At 45.7% G+C, this 27341-nt stretch overlaps 1 protein-coding gene across 4 annotated transcripts; it reads right to left on the reverse strand.

Annotated features, from left to right (window-relative positions):
* Nucleotides 1-8641: 8641 nt before the first annotated feature.
* Nucleotides 8642-27332, reverse strand: ACTR5 (actin related protein 5). Of its 4 annotated transcripts, none has more exons than XR_008468972.1 (10): nucleotides 26886-27332; nucleotides 25719-25948; nucleotides 24689-24858; nucleotides 23639-23856; nucleotides 23128-23310; nucleotides 20415-20537; nucleotides 19736-19875; nucleotides 18703-18835; nucleotides 16713-17270; nucleotides 8642-13155 (listed from the first exon to the last, which is right to left on the reverse strand). XR_008468972.1 is itself a non-coding variant. In XM_054218178.1 (9 exons), exons 1-9 carry the CDS (start codon nucleotides 27315-27317, stop codon nucleotides 17013-17015), a joined length of 1887 nt encoding a protein of 628 aa, XP_054074153.1. In that variant the 5' UTR covers nucleotides 27318-27332; the 3' UTR covers nucleotides 16142-17012. The 4 variants fall into 4 exon arrangements, 1 of the variants encoding a protein (XP_054074153.1); XR_008468971.1 differs by having other exon boundaries at nucleotides 8642-13183; XR_008468973.1 differs by having other exon boundaries at nucleotides 8642-13210.
* Nucleotides 27333-27341: the final 9 nt, after the last annotated feature.

Genomic DNA, 27341 nt, shown 5'->3' on the forward strand with positions numbered 1-27341 from the left:
GCAGCTTTATTAAGTCTGGTGATAAATAGAGACAGCGACACTGATTTTGAAAGCAAACATCAATTTTGCAGAGGATTGTGGTGGTTAGAGGGAAGGTCAGAGCACTACCAGAGGAGAAACCTGACGTTTTCTACCCAACTATCACATACTGGTCCCATTAAGCAGCCTTCCATTTTCTATTGGACACCCCTTGATTGGGAATTAATTCAAATATCTCCTGTGCACTGCACTTGAAACTCATCAGTGCTTTGTTATCATCTGTGAGCTTTCTCCCCACTTTAAGCAAATATGGTACAATAATCTGATTTACACTAAGTGCACAGAATGTTTAGCCATAAAATCCTCTGCAGCATTCAGGTATTTGACAAACTGAAGTGTTTCAGGGTGTGCCTGGCATTTCTGTTTAGATCTGCAACTGTTTAATGTGTTTACGGATCCAATCATCAGGGAAAAACTTGGCCTCAGAGCCCTTTGGAACAGGGAAGCTGCAAACAGGTTTCCTGCATCCTAACCCCAAGCCCTCGGCTTGGGCCGGCACTTGCAGCACGTAACCCTTGAGCCATGTTACGTCTTGAAGCCAACTCAATCCCCTGGTTCTGCTGCCTGAGGAGATTCACCTTCTGCTTTCCAGAGGAGTGAATTCCTGGGGAGTTTCTCTCCATCTGTTCCCACAGCTCTGGGGCTTTCACTCGGGTCCTGAGAGTGATTACGGTGATGGTTTCCTGGACCAGCAGCCCAAAGAGCAGCCCCTCAATGGCCAGCATCACCCTCCCTTGACTCTGAGTAAGTCCTTCCATCAGCATACCAGAGAGCTGTACCCGGCTGGCCTGACTTCAGAGGTGCTCCAAGTTCACCAGGTCTCGACTATCTTTGAAGTAAAAGATCACAAAGAGACTTTTAATGCCAGAGCCGCCACTCAGAGCCCTGGGCAACACGCGCCTGCCCCGCCGGGAAACTGAGATCCTGAGAGCTCGTGCATCTTTAATGATGCTGCTCAGCCGAGCACACATTTGATAGCTGAAGGCATAAAAGCCTCAGCAGCAGCAAGAGTGTTAGAAGCCTTTGTCCATCTTTCAGGGTCAGATCTAGTTTCTACAGTTAATGAAAGTCCTCCCATTAGCTTTAGCAGGACTGGACTCCGGGTCCGAGCAGCTACAGGCAAAGAAAGCTCCATCTGGGACATAGAGCTGTGAGAATCAGCAACCGGGTTATAGGGAGTTAAACGCGCATATTCCATGTTTAGGACTTTCTGCTCCATAAGAAGGGTGGCTTTACTGGTCAGGTGCCCTGATAGTGATGTTACAGACACAAGAGACTTGTCGCAGCAGCACTCGGATAACCAGGGTTATGTTCTCCGCAGCAGCAGAGTCCGGCCCGTCGCGCACACACACAGTGTTTCCAAATGAGGATACAATGCCTTTGCTCTTTAAACCCATAAATGAACATTTAAATAATCAGCAATTAAGAACAGCGAGAACTAAGCAACACCAACAGACACATCAGGAGGCACCAGAAGCTCAGCCCTTTACCAAAGTTACTCGACACTAGAAACACAGCCTCAAGGTTAAGGTATCTAGCCTTAATTGTATATTCGGTATTACACAACTTGCACAGCACTAAAAGCAACACCGGGATTTCTGTTTTCCCCCCTGAGGCTACTGAGACCTGGTTTAATGATGTATCAAGACAACTTAACAGAGCAGGAGAACATACGCAGAACAAACCTTGTGCATAAACGCTTATGGGAACTCACAAGTCACTCCTGCCGCAAACCTGGGTTTTATTTTGCAGCATCCCAGACTTTTCCCATTTTTACTGAGCTTTGAGCGAGGCGGATGAATGTTTTCTCCTGTCTCAGTGCATGCGGCAGTCAGTCCGGGCCTGGCTCTGCATCTGTCACAGGTCAAGATTTTTCTAATTGCTTTCATATGTGTTCCAGTAAAGAGGCTTTGTTAATGTTATAGAATAAATGAAAGACCATCTTTCCATTGAGATCCTAATGAGTAAACAAAAATCAAGACGGCAGCTCTAACAAGAAAAGTGCTGATGACAATGTAGACTGTGCTACAGTACTTACAATGAGAAAAATTATTTCTAATCAATATTAATGGGAAGTTTCCTACTCTGAGCGCTTGAGGGCTTATTAAGTATCTGGTTCCCAGTGGTACCAGCTGGGCTGATAACGGACATTACTCTCCAGAGTTTGTCTTTCTAATATGTTTTGACACAAGGATGAACATACGGGAAACATAAATACTGAGAAAAAAAAAGGAGCAAAGAGCAAGATGATGGCTGTTTCACGGATGAGTTTTGTTCACATACTCCTCTGTTTCCTAAGAAATAAAACCGTGACTTCCTAGTTCCAATTAGAAGATTTGCTGTTTGATCAGGCAGACCAGAGGGCTTCGCTTTGAGTTTTTAATAGACGCCCCGTGTCTCCTCTTCCCTGCTGCTGGTTTAATAACAGCAGAGTTGAACCGTGCAGTTATCCAGCTGCTGTGAAGGTGACTGTATGCATGAACACTCACACCATTTACATTACATGAACATCTGCAGCATAAACACCTCTTTCGGTCTGAAAGCGTTAGGGGTGTTGGCTCATTAGCAAGGACACAAACAGAGAGCTACCACACGGCTCGAGAGCCCAGGAAAACAGACACGTAGAAGGGAAGAGGGCACTATAGAAATATAAAGGGACATTGGATAAAGTTATCACAAAGCACATGAGACACTTCTAAATTTTGATAACTGCTTAGCATTTAATTTCTTTTTTTCTAATTCCACCCACGGGCAAAGGAATAAAGCCCTGAATTTTTAAATAAGCCTTGTCTTGAACTCTCAGTGCAGAATCCCAGCGGAGTTAATGGTGTGATGACTCAGTGCTGGTTACCGGCAGGACTCGAACTGGGGACTTGCGGCACTAAACACCTCCCGAAGGGAAGGGTTCAGCTCACACCAGCACCTGGTTGCCCCCAGTGCTCTGCCAGCCTGGCTACCTACCCCAAACCCACTCGTTTTCTCAGGGATTTTGAGAAGGATTACTCTGGAGGAGAAGGAAAGAAGGGGCAACTTGTGATGCTTAATCTGAGCAGTCTTAATTTCTTAAGCATTTACAATATTTTCATACCTCAGAGAATCACGACTCTGCAGATCCTCTAGCGAGAGCTTCAGAAGGATTTGGGACTGCTGTCTCACCGTGGGCAAGGTGTTCCGCGGTCTGATAAGATGCTTTGGCATCCGTGTCAAGCTATTCCCAAGGGGCACTTGCAGTGGGAGACTGGTGGTCTGCCTTGTGCCAATGGACCCCTACAGCCAGGTTTGCCAGCTTGGCATGAAGACTCTCAAAAAACAGCCCTGAAGCCTTCAGGTGTGGTGGATTAAACCACCCAGCTCCTCCTCAGAAGCCCCTACTCAGCATTTCGGGACATTAAATAACATATAACACAAAACACCATAGCTAAGCTTCTTTGGTAAGGTCTTAAATTTTCTTGGTGACGGTGTTTTAGAGGCATACAGAGAGGGAGGCATCAGAGAAGCCACCAGAAATACAGATTTATATCCAGTAAGTCTCACAGCTGTGGTGAGTATTTGCAGTAAAATCGTTTTCTTGGCTGTGCCTTATATCACACTCCAAGAAATAATTGTGACACCTGGACCACAGCGGTCTGATGTTAAAATATTGGTGCCTTGTGTCAAGGAGATATTTCTATCCCTGACCATGAAGCAGTGGGAAAAAAAATACCTAAATCTGAAATAAAGTGGGAAGAAAGGCTTCCAAAAAGCAATGAATATTAGTTTAAGTCTCGTCCCACGGATATCGACAGAAGCCTTGTCTCGTTATCAGACTGAGCACTTACAAATCCCCTAGTAATGCCCAGTCCTGACATATCAACTCTGCTGAGGCAAGGGGCAAAAGTCTTGCTTTTTGCTGTATGTGGTAGGTTTTAACTCCTCAGTCAGGTGTGTGTATGTATATAAACATGCATATACCCACGGAGTGTAACAGAACTTTTAGGTTTCACTTTCTTAAAAAAAAAACAAAAAACAAAAAAAAACAACAAACCAGCAGAAAGTCACAGTTTGCAGCTGTCATGAATGCACAGATATTGAGACTGGCTTGGTCACACCTCCTGGCATGGTGGTGTGGTGGCGTCATGCCTCAGTAGGTGGCCAAAGCCCTGGAAGGCGCCGGGCAGAGCCCAGCCCGAAGCTGGGGAGATGCTGCAGAGCTCCCCTGGGAGCACAGGGACTGCAGCGTTGGGGTGGGCGATTGTCAAGTAAAAGGCGTAGGGAGGGCTCTAGAAAAATCCTCTCCTGCTTCGTTTTACTAATCCACGCAGGCAGCTCTTGTTTCATTTCTGAAGACGGGAACTGGAGTTAATGGGTTGCTATAAATTCCTTATTACTGGAAAGCTGATGCTTTCTCTGTCTCTGCTCGACAGAGGCATGGAACAGCATTGCGAGAGAGAAGTTAGTGTGGTTTCCTTTGGCTCTCACACATCTACGGCAAGTGGCACTACAGCCTGGGGGAGACCCAATTTAGCGATAACCAAGAGCTCTTGAAAGCACAGGTCCCCTGTAATTTCAGGAGACCTGCCCTGCCTGCAGGGGCTGCAAGAACACAGAGTGAACCAGCAGAAACCCCAGATGAAGACACACTGGAGGTGTGTACCTGGTTGGCCGCAGGCTCACAGACTTATTTGCCCTCTGACCACCTCATCCGGGTGCAACAGGAAACCTCTGTGTGCTGTGAATTTAAAAATAACCAAAAAAACTCCTATTCAAGGCTCTGAGTGCATTGCACATAACATAATCAAGCCTCAGCAGCCTAAACCTCTCAAGAACTCAGCCAACACCCTTCCACTTCTTATCCATTGAGGGAATCATCCACTTCCCCTCCTTAAAATCCAACCATCCGGTGCCTTCCACGACGCGTCGATACAACCATCAAATCAGATTTGTGAGTGCCATCAAAAATTCCCATGACCAGACACACCAGCATAGATCAGCCCAGCATCCAGAACACAGGGCATCGCTAGCAGAAAAATGACTTGAATAGTTCATTTGTGTCCTCTACCGTGTGCCCCCTTCACACGCACCCATGCAAGACGACGGTCCCTTCCCTGCAGCAGCGGTGGCCAGCAGGGCCAGTGCCAGCCTGCGGCTCAGCGCGTCCTCAGCAAAGGCAGCAGGACCATAAAGGAAAGCACCCAGGTCGCTGGCACACCTGACTCAACTTGTTCGACCTGAATACTCTGCTTTTAAAGCCTGAGCTTTAACATACCCACACCACCACGAGCAGACAGGTCCCTGACCTCCGAGCACCGCCTGGCACCGAGCCCTTGGCACTGGTTTCACCGGTGCCTTCAGCAGCGCTGCCAACACTGTCGCGATAGAGACATTAATTCTCTATGGGGCCACCACGCTGTTAGCCACACTGTGACACATCTGTCAAAGCAAGAGGAGAAGGCAAAGCTGCAGCAGCTCTCTGGCTTTTTTTCCTTCCATTTTATTAGCCGTAACCACCTCCAGCACTCAGCCTGGCCCCACGCAGCTGCGGCAAGAGTGTTTCTGGGGGTGAAGATCTGGGGGTTTCTGGGGGCGAAGATCAACAGCATTCGGAGCAGCAAAGCACCTCACAGGAGACTCCATGCTACATGTTATTTTCAGCCAGGTGAGAGCCAGGGAAACAGTTGCTCTGGTGCTGTGATCCCTGGTGAGATGCTTCCCCTCCCTATCTCTTGGGAGCTCTTCTGAGGAGCTACAGTAGGAAACGCTGTCTGAGAGTCATCATTAAGCCCTCACTTAATTCAAGAGTTACAAGAACATTGGCTTCAACCTGTCTGCAGCTTTCTTTCCTGTTGTTTACTGTCTGGAAGCACATGTCTTCCACCTAGAGCGAGCCTCCAGCGAGTAAAGCAGAAGGAGCCTGTGGCCATTGCAGGGTTTCTGCAAGCAGCTCTGCTCACTAGAAGACAGGGACCAGAGCCACCTACCCAGAGCCACCATCCCACAAAGCTGAAGCCAATCAGGGATTTGAGCCAGGGGTTTAACAGGAGTTAGAGCCCTCCTTGTGAGCACCTGGGGTAGGACGTCCCTGGGGTTACACCAGCACAGAAGGAAAAGCAGTAAGTGACAGAGGGGGCCAGAACCCGTTTCAGATGAGACAGCCTGCTTCCTACCCCTCCAACAGAAGCCATCAGCAAAAACACACCAACAGAGCCAGAACTTCTGAAATCACACAATTAAGAATAAACCCCCTGTGAGATAAAGCTGTGATGCTCAGCTGGACACCCCCCAGACTCATTTTCCCCGTGCTAAAACCCACCCCCCCCTGAGCTGAGCACACCTCACCCAGTAACTGACCCCATCACCCAACCCTCAGAGCCACCAGATCCACCAAGTCACAGCTGGGCAGAATCACTTTTATTCTGCGAGGATTAGAACTGCTCCAATCAAACGTGCCAGGTAATTACCGCAGTAATGTTATAAAGCAAGGTGGAGGTGGTGAACAGCTCATACTGCCTTATTTCGTGGCAGGTGATTAGTTAAGTTGCAGAGGTGTTTGTTTTTTTTTTTTTTTTTATCTTCATCTTTCCCTTGTCTGTGAAAAATTCAATTTGCCTTAAGGCAGCACTGAGAGCTCGTACTGACCTAATCCCTCAGCAGCCCGGGCCTGACCTGCTGCAAATTCCCACCTCCATGGAGAGCACAAACCCACATTCCTCTCCCCAACAATACAATGGCCCCTGGATCCACTTACCTTCAGGCCCCGCTTAAAACCTGGGCTGCAAAGCCCAGTGTATAATCGAGAATGAAAAGCCAAATCCCTGTGAGCTGGCAGGTGAAAGTGTTATAATGCGTTTTGCTTGTTTGGCAAGCCCTAAAAAAGCATCGTTAAATTTTCTATAGTTCATTCTTTAGAGGCTTATAGTCTTTCCTTCTCCTTCCTTCCCTGCTAGGGTCTTAAATCCTTTCTGCTCAGCAAACATTCATTTTCTTTTGTCCTGCTAGCGCTAACAGTCGACATCTCTCTTTGTCCCTCTCCCTCCCTCCCCGGTACACCTCATTGAGCACTGCTGCTAATAATGTCAGCAGAGACCTGGGAGGGATACTTAAAACCAGAGTCCTCCTGGAGAATCAGCTCGGGGAGCAACTGCAGGCAGAAAGAAGCACTGATTTCTTCTTTCAGCCCTGCAGAAAGAGATAGCTTGAAGTACGCTCTCCTCCCCCTGCATTCAGAAGTCTTAAGCAAATAATCTGAAGGTCGTATTCTAAAGCACAAGTTGTTTCAACACCCTCTCGATGACGCCCTGCCTGGCTGTATCCTCCCGAGGGCCGAACACGAGTGTAATAGTGGCCGTTTCCTCCGGGGAGGTGGACAAGTGGGTGTCAGCGCGCAGCTACGCAGAAGGAAAAGGCACAAATGTATTTACGGGGCTCGGAAGGGAACCGGCGATGGGCAGACAAAGCTACGGCACATCATATCAAGGTGCGGATGAAGCACGTTCCAGCTGCGTAACTCTGCTCCTGCTGAAGTCATTAGTGATGAATTTCCACTGGGAGAAGATAAACGCTCCCCGGCTCGAGGACTTGATGGCAGAGGACGTGCTGTGCAGAAGATACAGGGAAGATAAAGGGACGGGGTACCATTGCTGGGACTGTGAACCCCGTGGGGGCTTTGCAGGGCCGGGCGGTGGCGGGGGCTGCAGCGGTTGCTTCACCCGCGGCAGGGGGGCTGGCACTGAGGATCTCCCCGGCTTTTGCAAGAGCAAACTGTAAAGATGCACCAAGGCACCTTCCCAGAGCATCCCCGATTCAGATGGCCACACCGGCGTGCTTGGCGCTGATGTGCAGGTACCCGGGGGCGGGCGAGAACGTCTCCCTGCGCTCCGGCTCCCACCTTTCACAAGCCTTCGCCGAGGTGGTGCATGAGGAGCAGCTCCGAGCCGCTCTGAAAAGAATCCGCCGAGGGGCCGGGCATGCCAGCAGGGCCATTTCTACATCTCTACGAAGTTTTTGCTTCCCCAAATGGCTAGTAAATGTAGCCTAGGCAAAAATGGGAGAGAGTAGCAAAAAACGGAGCATGTCTTCTGGAGAGCTCTGACAACCAAAGGTGTTTTATTCTGTGTTTTCCATGAAACAGAGCTGGGAGGAGGAAAGGGGATGATTTGGGAAAATTCTGCTGCTCCCCCTGCACCCGGGGAAGGGGGATGCTGCAGACACGACACGAGGCTCCCCAGGATTCTCCCTCCACATCAAACAAGGCATTTTGCATTTTATATCTTGCTTCGATCCTATCTATCTTAAACTTCAAGCTAAATTATTTAAAAAATCTTTCCATTTAGTCATTTGAGGAAACTTTTTTTTTTCTCTGGAGAAATTATTCTATCTTTATGTTTGGTAAGGAAGAAATTGAACATGATCGTATTAATTATGGTTCCTTGTTTAACATAAAACTATAATCAAATGACTTATATGTCTAAACAGTTGTGGCATCGGTATTAAGAAATTATGACATTAAAGGCTTGCACTGAAAAGTTCAAAATGTTTAAATTATATGTCTCGGAAGAAACCGATGCCACATACAGAGACCTACAACCTTTTTATTTTCAAGTAGAAACATGAAGCAGCAAAACCCTTTCAAAATATACACACTTTTGCTTTAATTTCAAGAAAGTCCTTCGGACGCCTATGAAACAAAACTAGATTTTTTTTATATTTTTTTTTGCCTAGATTTAAACCATGGTGACTTCTTTAAAAGGGAAGGAGGAGCCTGGTTGAGCATCTTCTGATAAAGCCTGTGAAGGAAAAATATTCCTTGGACTTCAATTCCTTTGAATTCTGCAAAGCTGGAGCAGAGGAAATTGTCACTTCTGGCAGGAACTGACTGGCTGGGTTTCTACCAGCCTGGTGGGGACTTCTGGTGACTGTGGCTCCAAAGAGATTGGCCTCAGGTTTGAGGACTGATTTCCTGAGCCAGAAAACCCTGGAGCATTTCTGTCCGCAGTTCAGGGAAAGACTTCCTTCAATTCAGGAGCTGGAGCTGCTCCGTCGCCCTTCTAGAAGGAAGAAAAATAGGACAATTGTCAGTGTAGCTGCTCAGAACAAGTCAGGACAGGGGGTTTCCTTCTGTGGGAAAGACCAAATTGCTATTTTGGGTTCAAAATAAGAACAGTGGGGTTTTGGGGGGGTATTTTTTGATTCATTTTCTTAATATCCACTTCTTGCAGAAGAGGTAAATTCACACGTGAACCAGCTCCACCTCCCGAGTGGCTCTGTGCAGCCCAATCCTGCTGCTGCCGGGCCAGGGAGGTACTTGGAAGTTAAAGTTCTCCTTGAAACAGTGACCGTCTACTTAACCCTTCGCCATAAAGCCCGGAGCTCGAGATAAAAACCCCTCTTGCTGATCCCGGCTTCCCAGATTGTAAGGGTGTACTTTGATACCTGATAAAATCAATGGCTTGTGACTGCTGGCTCCTGTGATTGAAACGATGACTGCTTGTAAAAACTGCCACCCATAGCTCGCTAAATTTGACACTAACGACTCGTTCCCAATCTCTCCGTAGGGCACACAGCACAACCAGCGCTTATACGTATTTCAGATCCCAGCATGTAGAATAGCGGAGTAGGTTGAAGGTGACATAATATTACAAAGTGCATTTTGAGTTGCGTAAACACACTCAAAGGTTTTACCGCTCCTGGGAATTGTCTTTGGTGCCTGGGGAACGTGTTGTGTTGTGAAAAAACAGCATTTATTGGGATTTTTAAAATGTGTTCAAGAGGATGGGCTCGGGGTAGCATAAATATTAATTATCTCCTCCATTTTTGCATCATTAGAAAAGATGTTTTCGTTCCACACCCAGACAAACGGATCTGGGACGCAAGGGACAGAAGCAAAGCCTCCTGTGAAGAGGAATTACTGTGAAAGGTATGGAAGTGTAAGTTTTACAGAACATTGGGAAGTCGAGCCCCCAGGAGCTAGGGAATTGTCCCTTCCAGGTGCAATTCACCCTGATGAGAGGAGTGGGTGGAGTGGCCATCACACCCCCAGGACACCGTGGACTGGAGGTCTGAGCAAAGCTCCCCCAGACCACACATGTTGGGCATCTCCTGGCCCTTCCAGGCCTGGATCTCCAGCCTGAACCGAGTACAAAAGCTCCGCAACCTCCTAGTTCTTCTCTTCTTAGAAAAACACAACAAATTCCCACAAACACCACATTCTTCTTTGCATTTTCTCCACCTGCTGGCAGTGCAGCACCATCAACTGCTCCTGCCCCAGCAAGAGCTACCGGCCGTGTCTGATGCTGACATGGGACACTGCCGTGGCAAAGGAGGGGGGGTGCTGGGCGCGAGTCATCAACTTGGGGACAGTCCATAACACCACCTAACACAGTTGTCTTCCCCAGGTGATGGAGAGGTCCATCGCTGCACAGAGCCACCACCTTCTTCTCAGGCTGGAGGGTGCCTGCGGGCAGCCAGGCTCAACTCTTCCCATTCCCAGGCCAGAGGATGCTCTCAGGGCTGAATATCAAAGGTCTGCTGCAAACAATGTCGTCCACAGCGCATAAACAAAACCTAAAGAGAAGTCACAGCAGTTCCTACAACAAGAAATCACCAGCCGTTAACAAAGGATAAAAGCAAAAAAAATGAGCCTCCAGCCCCCAGTTCCTTCCATCTGCACCGCCCTTGAGCAGGAGGGTGTCCATCACTGGTGAAATCAAAGCTTTCCTCTCCATTGTTTCCTCAGTAGCAGCAAGAACAGCCCATGGCCCTCTGCCACCGTGGAGCTGGATGAAAGCAAGCCAGGCCCCCGCACGACAGGACCCAGGGCTCTCGCTGCCTTTGTATCTGCCCGTGGAGCTGCAGTAAAGCCCTCTCCCAAAGCAGGAGGTAGAGCCAGGCTCACTGGCCAGACACAGTGTCCTGTCCCGGCCCTTCACCGCTGGAGCACGGCTTGGGGCTGTCACAGCAGCTTCGCTGCAGGCTCAGGACATCCACAGCACAGCGCCTCCGAAGCAGGTGTTCACAGTCCAGCCTGGTGTCGCTACTCCGAAACCCACGTCCTTGTGGAGCTCTGCAGTTTGGGTACCTTAACCTGTCCTTTCAATGCATGCAAGAGGGCAGCGTCCTGCGATGGATCCCATGTAAAGATAGACTCCAGGAGCACTGGGTTCACATGTCTCCCTGGCCGCGTAGTACAAGCCAGCTCTAACTATTTACAATCTTCTTCCTGTTTTACACACACAATGCTGCTGCTCCGGTTCTTATACTCCTCTCTCGACACCTCCTGGAGGTCACTGCCAGGACCAGGCTGGAGGAACCTTTGATCCAATTCAGCTTTATGTTTACTAGGGTAAATTAATGACTGAGCCTGGAATAAAACTATTTTGACTTAACAACCTCTATGTTGCCTTGTCTATACAGAGAGTTTGTCCACACTGCGACTGGTAAAACTTCATCTACAGCATCAGGAGCTTGCTCCAACGTGGTCTCCATCAATGGCAATACTTACAATAAGGCTCAGGCAGAAAGTAGCTATTGAACAAGGAACTAAAACCTCTGTTCACCATTACCAGCAAAAGCAAGGTTTGCCATGCAGGGAATATCTTTCGGGGAGATTTGTACCCTAAATGGGGCTTTTCATGAGAAATCCACTTAGTATTCCTCTAAAATTCCAGGAGGGCGAAATCCCCCACTCCTTCATCTCATTAAGAATGAAGGAATGCCAGGTATGTGGCAGGAATCTGGGGTGAGAGGAGGAGTGGGGTATATTTTAACCAAGCTGTTGTGTGGAAGAAAAAAAATTTTGATCTAAGGATCAGGATTTGAAATACATTTCCCAGTGCTGAGAAGCAAAGCCAGCCAGGAGCATCATGCTAGGGGAGCATGCGTCCCAAGGGACACAAAAATAAGTTTAAAGATGACAAAAAACCCCCCAAGCCTGCAACATTCAAAAATCAGAGGTGCTTTTCCTAATACTAAACAAGCTACGCAAGATGTTATGCAAGAAGCTTACTAATATCTCAAACTCAGTGCTGGCAGATGGCATCTACCTTGTGACAGCCCTCCTCATGCGCGTGATGCAATCCCAGGGGCATGTCATGGTGGATACATCTAAGAAAACAGTTTGGGACCTTCTTAAGGCATTTTACCTCTGGAGTGCTGACAGCTTATTAGTTGACGGCTTCTAGATCAGGTGGATTTATCTAAGTGTAGCAGACGAAACGCTGGAAGACAGCTGGTGCTCAAGGTGAGAGAGGTGACAGGGGAGGTCACCCCCAAGGAACAAGGGCCCATGTGCCCCCCCAGGGGACTTCTGGTTATTCTAGCAGTAGCTGAACTTATTTCTAAAATTGTGCAGAGGAGCCCTGTTAAAGTCCCTGCTAGCCCCCAAAGCAGAGGAGGAAGATCAGACCAACAGGATTGTTTCTTACCGGGACGCGGTTGGGCGGCTGTTCAAATGCAGAAACAAGCGTCAGTAAGGCAGGCTCGTTTTTTTCTTATTTTATTAGTATTCTCCTTTGAAGAGAGCAGTAACACCCTGCAGAACAAAATCTCCACATCAAAATCTTTAGTGGAAAGATAAGACTACCCACAATCTGTTTGCACAGACTCAAACTCGCCTCCAAGCAAGCCTCAGACAAGGTAGCGAGCCCCCAGCCTCCCATGCCCGTACGGGACAGTTTTCCTCCTGGGCATACGGAGCCATTTAGGAGCATGGATGACACTCCAGGAAGAGCTGCAGAAACAGGGTGATAAAGAGAAGAGGAGGAAAATCAGCCTCAGCTGCAGCCAACAGCCACCCACCCCTCCTCAGCATCAGGGAACTCGGGAAAGTGCCTACAGAGCAGCCCCATGTGGCACCTCCATGTGCCACCACAGCAGCTATGAGGCTTTTGGGGCTCCATGATTTTACTTGACCTCCGCTCCTTCCCCACAAACCCCTTTCCAGCCTTCCCACCACCCTTACTGTCTCCTACAGTCATTACTCACCCTCTGCCAGCACCATTCTCGGGTTGGCTTTACCGTTGCAGATGCTGAGGCACAGAACGGAGGTCAGAGCAAACAGCCATGGCTTGTCCTGCGTAAACGGGCACGAAAATGGTTCCAGGTCTCCTGACTATCGGCGCAGGACTCCCACCACGGTCTCTGCTGCATTAGGAAATGGAAACCAAGCCCACTGCTCAAAAAGAGGAAGAAAAGATCCCTAAGGATATAAAAAAAACCGAATACAACTAAAAAAACCTCAACACCCAAACTCAAAACTATGGCACTTTGCTGGGGATGTGTGATGAACAAGGTGGGGAAAAGGTGTTTGTCAACTAAATATAGGAAACTGAGCACCTGAAAAGAAGGAGTGAAAGGAGCCTGAAGAACTCTTGGCAAACCATGCCAGGGGTTTGAGCCATTTAAAACTGCAAAGTTTTGTTGAAGCTGATGCTCAGGGAACGGCTCGCTATCTGCACAAAGCAGTGGGAGTGAGCAAGGGGAATCAGCGCAGCTGCTCTGTGCCTGACATATCAAACCGGGGTGGAAATCCCACCATATGACTGTGGGGATAATGTTAAATCCATTACAGCGTTCTCCCCTCCCCTGCTCATCCCACACAAGCTTCAAAACTTCTGGTTTATGACTGGCTGCTGGAGGATCATTGCAGGCTGTCTCTGGAGGGATAATCCTAAATTTCAAGTGACAGTTCATGGGCATCTTCTCTTTCCTCTGAAACGCTGTCTTACACAGCACATTAAGTATTTCGGAGATTAATAACTGGAGCAAAGAGTTCTAATCTTGGTGTCCTAGCGGAGATTTAGCAAAGAACGGCTAGTGTTTGAAGTCGCTATGGCACAGGAAACATAAGAAGCCTTGAAGACCGAAAGCAAGGCTCGTATGCAGCTCTAACGGAAATCTGGGACATTAAACACGTGGTCTATGTTTAGTCTCCAGGGCTTCTCACTGACGTGGTGTTTCCACTCGGAGCAGGTCTTAGGGACCCTGTGAAAGGTGGAACCCAGTTTGAGCTCTCTTTTAGATTAAATAGACCAAGCTCACCACGCCTGTTAAATTGCAACTCGTACTTTTGTATTCTTTGACCTGAATTAGGTGATAACTGAATTGTATAATAAGGTTACAGGTTGCTTTGAACTTAATATACTGAGGAGCAAATGGGAACCACTTGACCCTCTCTGAACTGGCAATTGCACTTTGTCAGCTCGCAGGACACCCGCCAGGATAAACACACTCCAGGTTTTGAGGTTGCTTGCACAGCAGCTCACTCAACAGCAGCCCTACGATCACTTGGCAAAGGCCCTCACAGTGTCAGCTCAAGTTTCCTGTCCACAGAATGATCTTTTTTTTTTTTTTTAACCTTTTTTTTTTTCCTTCACAATAAACAGTTTTCTCGTAACAATTCCTCCTACTGCCCCTCACAGAACCAGAAGTCCCATTAAAAAGGAGCCAAGCAGGTGCCTTGTCGGCCTGCTCCCCTCCTGGGTGGCATACGCCAACACACAGAAGACACAGTCCAAGCCCCTTCTGCGTTTGACGAGCCCCGTGCCAATTATATGGAAAACAACCAAATTCTGCACATGGGTATGAGGAAAACCTTGCCACAAGTGTCACAATGGTGGAGCTCCACAAGGCCTCCAACCAACGCTACTGTCAGAATTAATGCCGTTGCATCCTCCTGCCCTCAATACCACACGCTCCTTCCATTTTACTCCTGCCAGCACTAATGCTCACAGCAAATCGTATCAGGGGAACTGAATTTAAATGGGTAAAATTAATCCTGTTTTGCAATGTTCACACTTTTCATGGTGCTACTCCAAGCAACCGAATGCCCACCAGCACATTGAGAACAGCCTGGGACTGTGATCACGTTGTCCAAGTTCATCAGTTACTACAGCTATTGTGGGGATAAAGTAACAAATTAATAGCTAATATTTAGGAGATTATAAAATTATGCTTCCTTGAAACTGTTTAAGCAGCTGATCTGGCATCTCTGTACAGAATTAGGCAGCTCTGCTTCGAATTAATTCAAGTGATTGGCACAATTTGGCCAAACATTTAAAAGTAATATAACCATCCACTACAGAGACCCTTTTAGGAGTTCATTCTGGAACAGTTTTATGCACAACACTTATCTACTTATCTATTTAGGAACCAACACCAAGTATCGGAACGCATTTCTGTATCTCGAGTGCCCACTCTGCCATTATAGCTAAAGACACGTCAGAAAGGGGTTAAATAGCAATGGCACATCATATACTCTACTCCTGGTCGCTGATACAAACTGAGATCAGAAAAGACACTTCTTTGGGGTGTAACTTTGCCTGTTTCAGCACAGCACGTTTTTCCACATTCTTTACCACCCATAGAATTGCCTTAATGGTCCTGAAAATTAGTACACCTCCAGGCAGCTAGGGAGAGGGTCAATAGTCCAAATCTGAGGTTACCTGAAGGCAGCAAGCTCCCTTCTCCTCCTCCCCCTGCCCAACAGCCTGTTAGGACCGTGCCAAAGGTCCACCAAGAGCTGTATCCCACCCGAGAGCGACCAGTGCTGGGTGCCACAGGAACGGTGTAAGAGAGGTCTGTAACAACGCTTCCTTCATACGCTCGCCAAGGAGCACACAACTGCAGGACCTCCTACACACAGGTGAGACCTCCGTGTTTGACAGCAGGTTTTTTAAAATCATAGATCTGGGTAATACTTTTTTGAATCCAGAAATGTGTGTATCACATCCTGTGGCAAGAAACTCCTCACTTCAAAACCAACAGGCACCTCATGTCCTTTTGAATCTGCCAGATGACAATTTATCTTGAGGCTTTGTGGCCCCTGGGGACAGCATGCCACCAGCTCTTCACCTGCTTTATACCAGTTATGGTCTGAATATTTTCCTCATAGTCTTGCCTAATGGTTTACAGCTCTTGCCAAACTGATGGAGTATGCTTTGGTTTCAGTTCAGCATTTAATATTGATTATTCTTTTGGGAAAGCAATAACGAGTTGCTCAGTGCAAGAACTGAATCCCCGGTGAAATTCAAGCTAGAGTACGCTGTGCAGCAGGACAGGGCCCTGGCTGCAAACCTGCATTTTTCATCAAGGTACAATCAAAGAGGTCAAATCACCAAAACACAGAAGCTAGTGGTAAAGCAAAAAGTTTGCTTTATTGCTAAAACAACTTTTGATAAAAAAGTCACATCAGTCAAGAGCTGCCTTGCTCAGCCACCGCTCTTGCTAAACCACTGAAGGACTGCACAAGATTTGGCAGTCCTTCTAGACTACCCTTTATGGAGGGTTCTGTCTTTAGAGCTGGACAGTGCTTTACGTGACCAGGTCTCCAGTTTCAACCAAGACATCGATATTACTGACATAAATGAAATAAAAAAGCATCTGAAATCTCACTGCTTATTCGGCGATGGTTTAGCAGAAAGTGTGTAGCAGGAAGGAAATCAAACAAGATGCGAGTGCAGGAGGCCTCGGGAGGAAAGGCACAGATGAGCGCCTCCTGCCTCCAGCAGCACAAGGCATCCATGCCCCGACAAACGCTCGCTGTGACAAGCGAGGGGGACGCCTGCTGGACTGACTCGCTTGATACAAGCCTTGATCCAACTTCTGGATCATGCAATAACAGCAATATGCAATAACCAGTACATTTTAATTAAATAAAAAAAATGTAAATCATATACTCTTCAAAAACCCCTGAGTCTTACTATGAAAGTTTATAAGATGGTATTTTTCTCTGAATGTGCTGCTGTTGCGTTCCTCCTTGCTGACACACACGCTCCTGGGCTATGCACGAGCACTGCAAGTGCTCTGACCATTCCCGCTGCCTCCCCAGCGTGGCTCGTCCTCCTCATTCAAGTAACTGGATGAGATGCTTAGCGCTCTCTGAGCTGCCAGCAAGGCTAGATGAGGCCTGCACTCCATGCACAGCTCACACTGCAACCCAGTAACTCTTCTTTCCTCTGCACCGTTATCTCCATTCGAGGGTCTATGACAAAGGCGCGGTGCTATGCCTGCTCAGAAGGATTGCCTGTGCTGGATGTCAGCGCTCTGCTAGGTGCTAATGCCTCCGTTGTCCGCGGGGCCTGCTTTGGAAGGCGAATGGGAACATAGACATTTGAAGCACAATGTTCCTTGAGGTATTCTCCTCCTTTTTCTTCATAGTCTTTTCTGGTTATCCAGCCTTCCTCGCGGGTCATGTATTCCACTGCCCAATCCCTGGCCCCATACCAGGCATCTAAAACAGGACTGGAAGCAAGGTGAACCTGGATGGAAGGAAAATAGAATGATGTCGATTCAACACAGGAGAGAAAAGCCTTTTTTACCCCGATTACACTAGTATATGACACAAACCACTGAATTTCATGAGTCTGAACTGATTATTCAGTGCCTCTGGGGAAAAGTAATGCTAGGAATGGGTTTGAAGTGTGTTTTCACCTTGAGATCAATTCTTCCACGAGCCTGCTGTGTTTCTACAGGTTGAGAAAGCACATGGGTGTATCACATTCACAACCAACAGCCCTCACAGCTAGAAGAGTTTGGTGGTACTGAAAAACAAGTATAAAGTGTGCCAGCAAAACTTCCTCCCTGCTTGAAGTAGCAGGGAGCAATACCGCAGGCTAAGAAATCGCTGTATATGGGAAAGGACCACGTGTACTCTTTCCACTGCTGTAGATTCATACTTCCCTTTAAGTTATTTCTGTTACTTTCCTGGTTCAGCTATGGACTTGCTAGACTAGACACCACATAAATCCCACGTGTGCTACCTATGAAGTGACAGATTCCTGACAGGACCACACTACAGACTGCATTTTAATGGAAAGAAAGAAGCTCTTATTCAGTTACAAGCAGCAACCTTAGAAAGAGAGGAAAATATGCTCATTTTCTTCCTATAGACACAAGTTACACACAACTTAGCAAGCAATATCCTTCCTAAAACTACCAAGTATACGGCTGTAACTAAGCTTCTGTCAGTCACACCTGGCTCACAGCTATGTACAATAACTTTACAAAACAAGGGTTGTGGAATCACAAAATTATATTTGCACTGTGTTTTGTTTTTTTTTTTTTTTCTCTCCTTGATTTTCTATTCAAGAAGTTATTAGATTTGAGAAGACAAGGTGGTTTCAGAACAGCCAGGGAGACTCTTGCAAGTCTCCTTACAAAATGCATGGCAGACTCTGGGACTTGCCCAGCTTGTACTGTGCCTGCTACTAAAAACGTAGCAGGGGATCACAGGTTTGGAAGATACTCAAATTAATCTCTTTTGCTGCTGTCCCAGACAGTCATTACATGTAACAATCTGAACATGTGACTTAGTTTTGAAGTAAGCATAGATTTTCCCAGCAACTACTCCTAGCTGTTACTTGTTCCAGAGAGTAACTGTCCCAAACTTAAGAAATCAATCTGCAAATTTCCAGCCAAATGTGCTTGTGTGTGCATGGTCCTTTAGCTGAAGCAAGTTTTCCTTTTCCAAGGCATATACCCTACTCTCCCTGAAGCCTTCAGAAGGAGCAATGGTATCTTTGCTTAACTTTCATTTCTCTCAGGTCAAAACAGCTGTTTTCAGTGTCTTGTCATAAACCACTCTCCATTCCCATGCTCTAAGTACACCCACTCTGTACCTCTCCCAACCTGAATTCCTTTTGAACACCAACGAACAGACTGTTCACGGAACCATCATGTCAATACATGTACCTGAAAAGACGACTGGAACGGCCTCATTTCAAGGAGTTCCTTCTGAACTCTGGCTTTCAGTCCAGGGTACATTGTATTTCCACCAGTGAGAAAAACATTCTGCACAAGAATAGCCTGTTGCTCCTTTGGATACCTACAAGGAACAAAACCCAATATCAGTCTTTCTCAAGGACATCTCTCCCTATGAACTGAGGTGATACCTTGTCTTCAGGATTCACTCTGAGAAACTTCCTTCACTTCCCTCTGTGCTCATTTGTTTGTTGGAAATTCAGGGGGTGGCAGAAGAAAATCCTTAAAGCACTCTGTGCACTGTACCCCACAAATCAACAACTCCATAGAGTTGGAATTCTTACATTTCAGAAAATGCAATCTCGTATGTTCACACAGTTCAGGAGTGACATTTTGTTAATGCTAAGTTGTCTGGAAATAGTTGTTCACAGCAAGCGTGCCTACATCATAACTTAAAAATGTCACCTCTGATTTTGGTCTTACAAAAACAGAGACTGCCAGCTCATTCTTTCAAGGGATGGGTATTTACAAGGGTTTGTTGTTTCCCTGTATAACAAGTTGGACCAGGAGTCTCTGAAGTGGGACGCATTCAGGGCAATCCACCGGGGTGCAGGAAGAAGGTATTTTTTGTACCATTAATAAATAAGTTACGATAGCATTTATTTCACCTTTATCTCAACATTTTTTAATTTCTACTTTTGTGTATGGTTTTAAATGTACATAATATACTAGCTCAGTAGTATCTGTATGTAATTTATAAATAAACATATACTGGAGGTGTGTGGCCACAAATTTTTTACTGATGGGTTAATTGATCAAAAAAGTTTGGAGACCACTGACTTAAGCAGTTACATGTGGTTTTCGTAATAGGAAGACATGTCTAACCTGCAATGCTCAACCCCACCCAGAAGAACTATTCAAACATATTTTCTCATATTATTGTTAAGTAACCAGTATTGCAAAAGCTGCTATCAAAACAAGACTAGCTTATTTAAGAAAGTGACAAGTAGTTTTGTAAACTCACCTCTCAAGGACATACTGCATGGTTTCTGCTATACCAGACTGGTCTTCTCCTATCAGGGAGGGCTGGAAGACAATCTCTGGAGCCCTGATTCTTTCAGTGCCAAGGAAAAGCTGGTGGTACTCTGCCAGGTTAAACACGGGCTTTAAAAAGATGAGATTGAGAAGCAGTGGGAAATTGTGTTAAAGAACAGTAATATTCTAGAATAAGCAGAGTTTCCAAACAATTCTGTACAAAACCCAGATGGTAATGCTCTCGCAAAGAAAGGGCCCTGCTGTAAAAAGTTCCAAAAGGCCAAGGAACCTGGACTTTTCCTATACTTTACTCTGTTTGGTGCCACTCAATCCTAAGGCTCAACCTCACAAGTTGAAAGCTGTGTCCACTGGGATGTGATATTGGGCTATGGATCACACAAAAAAACTTGAGCAGGACTTTTTTTCCCTAATAATGTGGCGGTGCTACAACAGGCACTGCCTGCAGAGTGAGCCAAGCGTGTATATTCATGTTCTAAATCATCAGCTAATACTGCAAGGACTTCTCGCTTGATGTTGTGTTCAGATAGTTTAAATATCTCTTCCAAGAGCAGGCAAACAATGTTTGCATTTGGAGAAATGTTAGCAGACTAGCTGGACAATTGGGAGGCAGCAACCTCTAACACAAGGTACAGACATAGAAATCAAACCTGCACTGCAGCAACAGGCTTCTCAGCTTCAGGCTGTTCCTCAGCAAATAAAGGTTCAAACTCATTAATGCTTTCCACATCCTCCAGTGACTGTTCACTGCCTAACGGATCCAAATCAGGAGTCTGGAAACAGAGAAAGTATATTATGGTAGGTTAGCTCAGATGTGCTATGCACATACATGACTTCAATTCTGGTGACACATTTGGAAAATTCAATGCAGATTTCCTCAAATCTCAACTCTTTAACACGCCTGAAACAAAATACACTGTTCTGCAGCACTGAGGACAAAAATCAAAATGGTGAACAACTCAGAAAACAGAAGTTCAGACAGACATTCACTCAAAGCATAAAAATCAAACACTTTCAATAAATTTATTGCAATGCCAGCTCAGAAATTAAAGGCCTTAGTCAACAGTCTGACTGCCAGGATCCTAGCCACCCATGTCCTAAATATAACAACATACTAAAACTTTTTAAAATAGCTTTTTAAATCGGTTAAAAATTGGTGCACTCACAGCACTTCTAACTGCTCTATAATTACCATAAATTCCCTGCCTTGCCTGTGTGGGACTGGAAAACAAATATTTGCTGGCTACAAAGCTGCCACAGTTTCAACTGCCTAGCATTTGCACAGGGGATATACCAAAAGCCATTATATTTCATACAGATGTGAAGGTGCTGCCAAAACCCGTTCCTAATAAAAAGCATCACTCAAAATCCTAGGAGCAGCTTTTTAATTCTCTCCTTTATTTTTGTGTTCCATTGTTACCTTTGGGATTTTGTTGCTAAAGGTTTGGTTTTGTTATTTTAAACTTGAAAGATTTGTTGCAATGTCTAGCAAGCAATACCAGGATGAGATAAAGCTAAATCATTTAAACATTCTTAAGTATCTAGCTTACATCCATTTAAAACACAAGCAATTACTCATACTGAAGTTTAAGCAATGTTCATTGTTACAGCAAACAAATGATAGTCACCTTAAGTTATCTCCAACATTTATGCTTTCTTAAATCCATTTCTTTTTATGTCTAAAAAGAACAAACAGCAACAGAAAGGAACACAGAACGCAGCTGAAGACTTGGCACAGACCCTGGGACAACATAATTAGCTTTTAAACTCCCTTACACAGCCACAGAGGGATGGCCTATCTTCACAAACGGATGCGGTGATAATTGTAGGTACTCTCACAAAGCACAGACCAAACAAAAAGGCTTGTGGATTCATTCCAAGGTCTGAGACTTCACCTGGCAAAGTGTGCGATCCATGACGGACAGTCATAACTTCAGCAAAGTTACAAGAAGCTGATAGTCTTTCAATTACCTTTTCCTAGAATAATTTATTTTGCCAGAAGGCAGAAAGATTCTTTACCACAATGGTAAGCCCATCATCTATCTCAATTTCACTCTAAGGCAGTCATTCTGATTCTTACACAAGCTTTGCTGGTAAGAACAGGCAAAATGTAACACCTAGAAGATATCAGTTCACCTGCTAGTTTTGGCCACATCTCAAGCTCCACATAAGACACAAGAACTCCTGTATCTGCCCCCGCTCTCCTCTATGCTTCAATTTTCTGTTTTTCTCTCTACCTTTTCCTGAGCAAAGACTGATATAACTAAAAGAACTCTATCTTATGTGACTTGAAAGGCAACTACACGTAAATGCACAAACGGACTTAAACCATCTCTTAAAAATAGCTGCTATGTGCTGGGCCTGTATTAGTCTGGCAAAGCAGGCAAATAAGCTTCTTGTCTTGAAGAAAACTCTAACAACCAAGTGTAGCAATTAATCTTCCATTGTTAAGTAAACAAAATAGAACATACTGCTTAACTGCACCAAAAAAAGATAGCCAAAATGAAGGCAAAGGGTTAGTCGTTTACCATAAAGTTCTCTGCACCTGAAAGGGAAGAACAGAAAGGAAAACAAATACTGTTTTTAACAAAAAGCTTGATAGGATCTTCTATACCTTTAATACAATACTAGAAGCATTTAAGGACTGTTGTTTTAGGATTAAAACCACCTGAGATTTAAGTACTTAAAACTCCATGTCATTTAATTGTCAAACACTGAAAAAAAATATTATCTTTAGCATACCAGGAACACTTACTTCACCAAAATTAATGCAAAAGCAAAGTTAGAGGTTGGTTTAAAGTATGAACAAAATCATTACGTTAGCTGCTGCAATTACAGCCCTCTAAGCAAGTCAGCCTTAAGGACGGTGGCTGGCGTACTCTGGCAGGAGTAAGTACAAAGGGAAGCAGTAGCATCTTCAGTGGTACTTCCTCTGACACATTAGGGCTGTTTTCTTGTTCTCCAACTTCTTAAAGATGTGCAAGAAACTTTTCAGGAAACTTACTGATTTCATATAACTGTATACTTCTACTACTGTCAGGAATCCTAGAGATTACACTTAGAACTATATGGAATCAAACTGTAAGATATGTCCCAGAGCACAGTGCAGAGCAGCACAATAAGGGTTACTGATTTCAGGTATACTCTATGAAATCAAACCTCTCTCTTTCTCCTCAGATCAAACCTCCCAGCTGCATAGGAAAGCTGGGAAGAGAGAAGCAGTTACCAAATTACCAATGAGTTGCAGTGTATTAAAGGAAAAGCTTAGTTCATCAATAAAAGTCTGAAGGGGTACATTTTCAAGCATAGAAACTTAATTTTCTCAGAGATAAGAGGAGGATTAACTTGGTGAAAACATTATACCTCTGGCTTGCTGTCCACAACATCTACTTCAATATTGACTTCTGCCTGTAGGATTTTCTGCTTCGTTTGTTCAACGGACAGACTCAATTTATTGATGTAGGACTGAAGTTCTTCTGCAGAGTCCATGTTCAGCTCCACCAAAGCTTTGTGGAATTGATCCATTTGACCGTCTTCTAAAAGTTCCTACAGACAGATCGGAGTTAGCTGTGATGAACAGTACAGGGTAATCAACTATGTGTCAACTGTACATGTACAGATACTTTGCCTTCATTACTAGATATCCTGATGTACACGCTTCATCAGCATTCAAAATATTTCACAAAAATACTGTCCACAACCTGGACGTGTCTTCTGTATCATTAATTTCTCCCTTTTATCTTGCAAGTAACCTTAAAAAGCTCCTATCAGAAAACACACAGGACGATCATAGCTTCTTCACAGTGATGCCTGACCTTCCGATAAAGCCAGCCTCGCTCCAAAAGGATCACACAGAAAACTTTGCCTGGATTACCTGTACGTATAGTAACCTGTCCAGCCTCTCTTGGTCAAGCTGGAGCTTCTCTTCTCGACGACGTGCATTGAGTTCTTGAAGTCGACGTAGCTGCTGCTGCCGCCTCTCCTGCTTTTCCTCTGATGTCAGAGTGCTTCCCAGTAGCTTGTTAGAAAAAGGCAACTGCATCTTGTGCATGTTGTTCTCGTAGTACTCTGGGGACCGCCACTTCTGTAGCTCTGTATGTTTTGAAAGCAAAATAACTGTTTTGCCAGGCTGAAAACAATGATTCGTATGTTGTATGCACTTCACGCTAAGTTCAGACTTAGAAGAGAGAAGGCAACAGTACAGACCAAGTTTCTGCCCACCTCTTGGCAGCTGCCCCCATATTTAGCTACCCACTGAGAGCACTACCTTCCAGTCACATACTCCGTGCACACGGGTCTCAGTGCTCTGCTCTACAGCATGCAGGAAGCACAAAGTACTGAGAAGTGGGAAGCGCACACTAATGTCTCTTCTCTCTTCCCAAGGTAAGGGAGAGTTCTCACACATTTCTAAGGACTCCTGCAGGCTCTTTCACGAGTGACAAATTTAAGAAAACACTTTTCTTCAGCCACTACTTAAGATGACATTTATCATGGAAATTTAAAACTTCTTTAATTCACAAAAAGTCATCAGAAGTGTCCTCTGCAATTTTAGAAAACTTAAAGCAGGTAAGAAACATGGCCAGATACAGAAATCATCCTAACCAATTTAATATTTTCTGGGAAGTATAAAGTAACTAATAAACACATTTTAAATTCTTTTCCTCTGAAATAATACAATTTTTTTATTCACAGAGAAATTTGAACTGATACAATTTTTTTGTGTGTGTGATTTAATTTTGTTTCTACCTCAATGTTAAATTCAAAACAGTTGTCAAGCATTTCCCATGAGGTAGATTACCAGAAAGACAGCTATGAAGAAAGCAAAATACTCCTGCCAGAATCCCAGCCAGTTTGACAAGGGATAGAGAGGACAAAGCTAAGTTTGGATGAATACTACCTAGTAGTAAACTGCAGCTGGTTTTACCTTCTATGTAGTCCTCTGCAATGTAGCTATGCTCATGTAGTATTTCCTCCATGCGACTGAGAGTGATGGCAGCAAAATGTCCGGGGTATTTCAGCTGAAGGAGACGTTGGAGATACACAGCTGCTTGACACCCTCCAAGATTAATACGTTTGCAGTTTTTAGCATCCAACCTGAAAATGCAAAGAGACACAACTGAGATTGGAGAGATCCACAAGTTCAGCCTAAAACCGACTGCCTAGTTTCCCCAGTATTACTTAATTTCTGATATGGTCAAGTAGACAGGTGAATACTCACATTTCAAGATTCAGTTATAGAGAATCTAACACATCTGCTTTTCTCAGACAATAAATAAGCATAATCACTGCTTTGTTTTTTTGCAGATACTTTCTGAAAGGCTCTGTTCTGCTATATAAAAAAATAAAATAATAATTTTCGCTACAGCAAGGAAATGTTCTACTTTAAGAAGGGAAGTGATGGTTAGTGGAGCTAAAAGTAGTTCCTTTAACCTTTGTAACATTTCACAGTTGGTCAGATGTAACCCTCCAAAATTTGAAGCATCTACCAGATATAATAAAGCCATTTCCTGCAGTAAGGTTTTAAAAAAAGAAAAGAAATAAAAAAGTAGAGCAACATGCAGCATAATCAGTATGACAAAAGCCTCAAGAACTGGAGAAATCTCACAGAGCACGTTCTTTTGTCCTACAGCTGCTTTAAAACTTAACATACGTCTTTTAATGCCTGACCTTACTTGGGGCAGATATCCCCTTCTACTTTTGAAAGTACAGATCTACACACAAATAGTAACTAAAAATATGCATAAGGACAGCACTGCTTCTTCAATTCAAAATTCAACAGAACTTAGCAAAATCTACAGACCTAGTTTTAACTCATCAGTATAAATTAAGACCTGAAAGAGCTTATACTGCAGTAGCTGGAATACTGAATGCTAGAGAAATTGGTATTGGCATCACTGAAATGTCAATGACTGACAAAAAGAGGCTGCACCGTTCTTAAGACGCCAAGAACTCACCTGCCTTCTAAGACTGGCAAAATGTGCGTACACTGATAACCCGAAGATATTACCAAACCACTGCAGGGCCAGTTCTGCCTTCTGTTGTGGTAAAAACTGTACAAGCTATCTACGCCATAGGACACTTTTGGCACTTGGTAACACTCAAAAAGCAGCTCTGACATCATTTGTCTTGAATAAAGAGGATTGCACACCGCTTCTGTCAAAACAATTGGATGATCAACACAACCCTGTAAGAGATAAGAGAAAAGAAAAATAATAAAAATATAAAATTTAAAAATAAAAAATAAAAAGAAAAATAAAAAAATAATAAAGTATCCAGGGATACTTCTTCTTTTGACCTTCATCAAGAATTCCTCCAAAACAGCAATGAGAAAGCACTCTATGTGCAAGCTATTAATCATGCAAGATAAATTATATCTAACGCTTAAGGGGGTAAAAAAGAAGTCTTGTCTACAACTGGGCTCCCAACGTTAATTCAAACAAAGAATAAACTCCTAAGGGTGAAGGAGAATGGATTTTTAAAAGCATATATGAACTATTAAAAATCTAAATAACCAAAATCTTGGAGGTTATGAGGAGGTGAAGTGTGAGTGAAAACTGGTGAAAGTTTAGTTCAGCGCTTGGTAAAGCTTTCAAACTGGTGCTGTCACTCAGGTAAAAGGCTTCATGGTCTGAGGAGGAACCCTCCGCTCAGCCGGGTATCCAGAACAATGAGCACTGCTAGTAATGGCACTGTCTCAAATGGCACTTTCTCAAAAACCCATCCTGGGCACTAGTTCTCAGCCACAGCCTGACAACACGCTGCAGTCCAAACTTCTCGCCCTGCAGCTGTGTCCTCCCGCCCTGCAGCTGTGTCCTCCCGCTTTCATCTCACCACAAAACTAGGAAGAAATGAGGAGATCAGCGGGGTTCAAGAGACACCCCTGGGGAGCACCTGGCCAGGCCAGGGTCACTACAGCAGCTTCCTCAGAGCCCGTCCACCTGGGCCATGAGTTCCTGCGAGGCGGGGGTCAACCAGGGGCGATGCCGGACCCCTCATTCCCACCACACACCCAGCATAACCTCCCCCTCCACCCAAGACCCCCTCAGGGCCGGGCCTGGTCTCACCGGCGGCCTCAGGGCCCCGGCCCAGCGTCCCCCCGCCACCTCCCCGCCCGGCGGTACCTGCGAGGCGACGCCGAGGCGCTGGAAGACGTGGTCAAAGAGCAGCTCCTGCAGCTCCAGCTGGACGGGCACGTTGCGGTCGAAGGGCGAGCGGAGCAGCCAGCGCAGGGGCTCGGGGCTCCCCAGGTCGTTGCCCACCTGGGTTTCGGCGCCGGCCCCGCCGCGGGCCCCGCGGCTACGCGCCGCCAGCGAGCGGAACCGCAGCAGGGGCTCCGCGGGGACGGCGGGGTCGGGGGAGGCCCAGCCCGCCCGCGTCTGGAAGGAGCCGTTGTCGATCACCAGCGGCACCGGCTGCGGCGTCCGCACGGCCGCGCCAGGCTCCAGCACCGGGTCGGGGGCCCAGCGCGCGTCGCGGAAGGCGAACACTCGTGAGGCTGCCGCCATTTTGTGCCCGCCCCGGCCGCCTCCGGCCGGCAACACGGGCACCGACATACGTTCCGGGACGCGGCGGGGCCT

Source organism: Rissa tridactyla, chromosome 12 (assembly GCF_028500815.1).
Source record: "Rissa tridactyla isolate bRisTri1 chromosome 12, bRisTri1.patW.cur.20221130, whole genome shotgun sequence".
In the NCBI taxonomy this organism is placed as follows: domain Eukaryota; kingdom Metazoa; phylum Chordata; class Aves; order Charadriiformes; family Laridae; genus Rissa; species Rissa tridactyla.

Coding starts and splice junctions, on each gene's coding strand:
- ACTR5 (XM_054218178.1), bottom strand. CDS start 27,317: ATGTCGGTGCCCGTGTTGCCGGCCGGAGGCGGCCGGGGCGGGCACAAA. Junction 25,949..26,885: donor GCCTCGGCGTCGCCTCGCAG/GTACCGCCGGGC, acceptor TATCTCTTACAG/GGTTGTGTTGATCATCCAAT. Junction 23,857..24,688: donor TGCAGAGGACTACATAGAAG/GTAAAACCAGCT, acceptor CAAAACATACAG/AGCTACAGAAGTGGCGGTCC.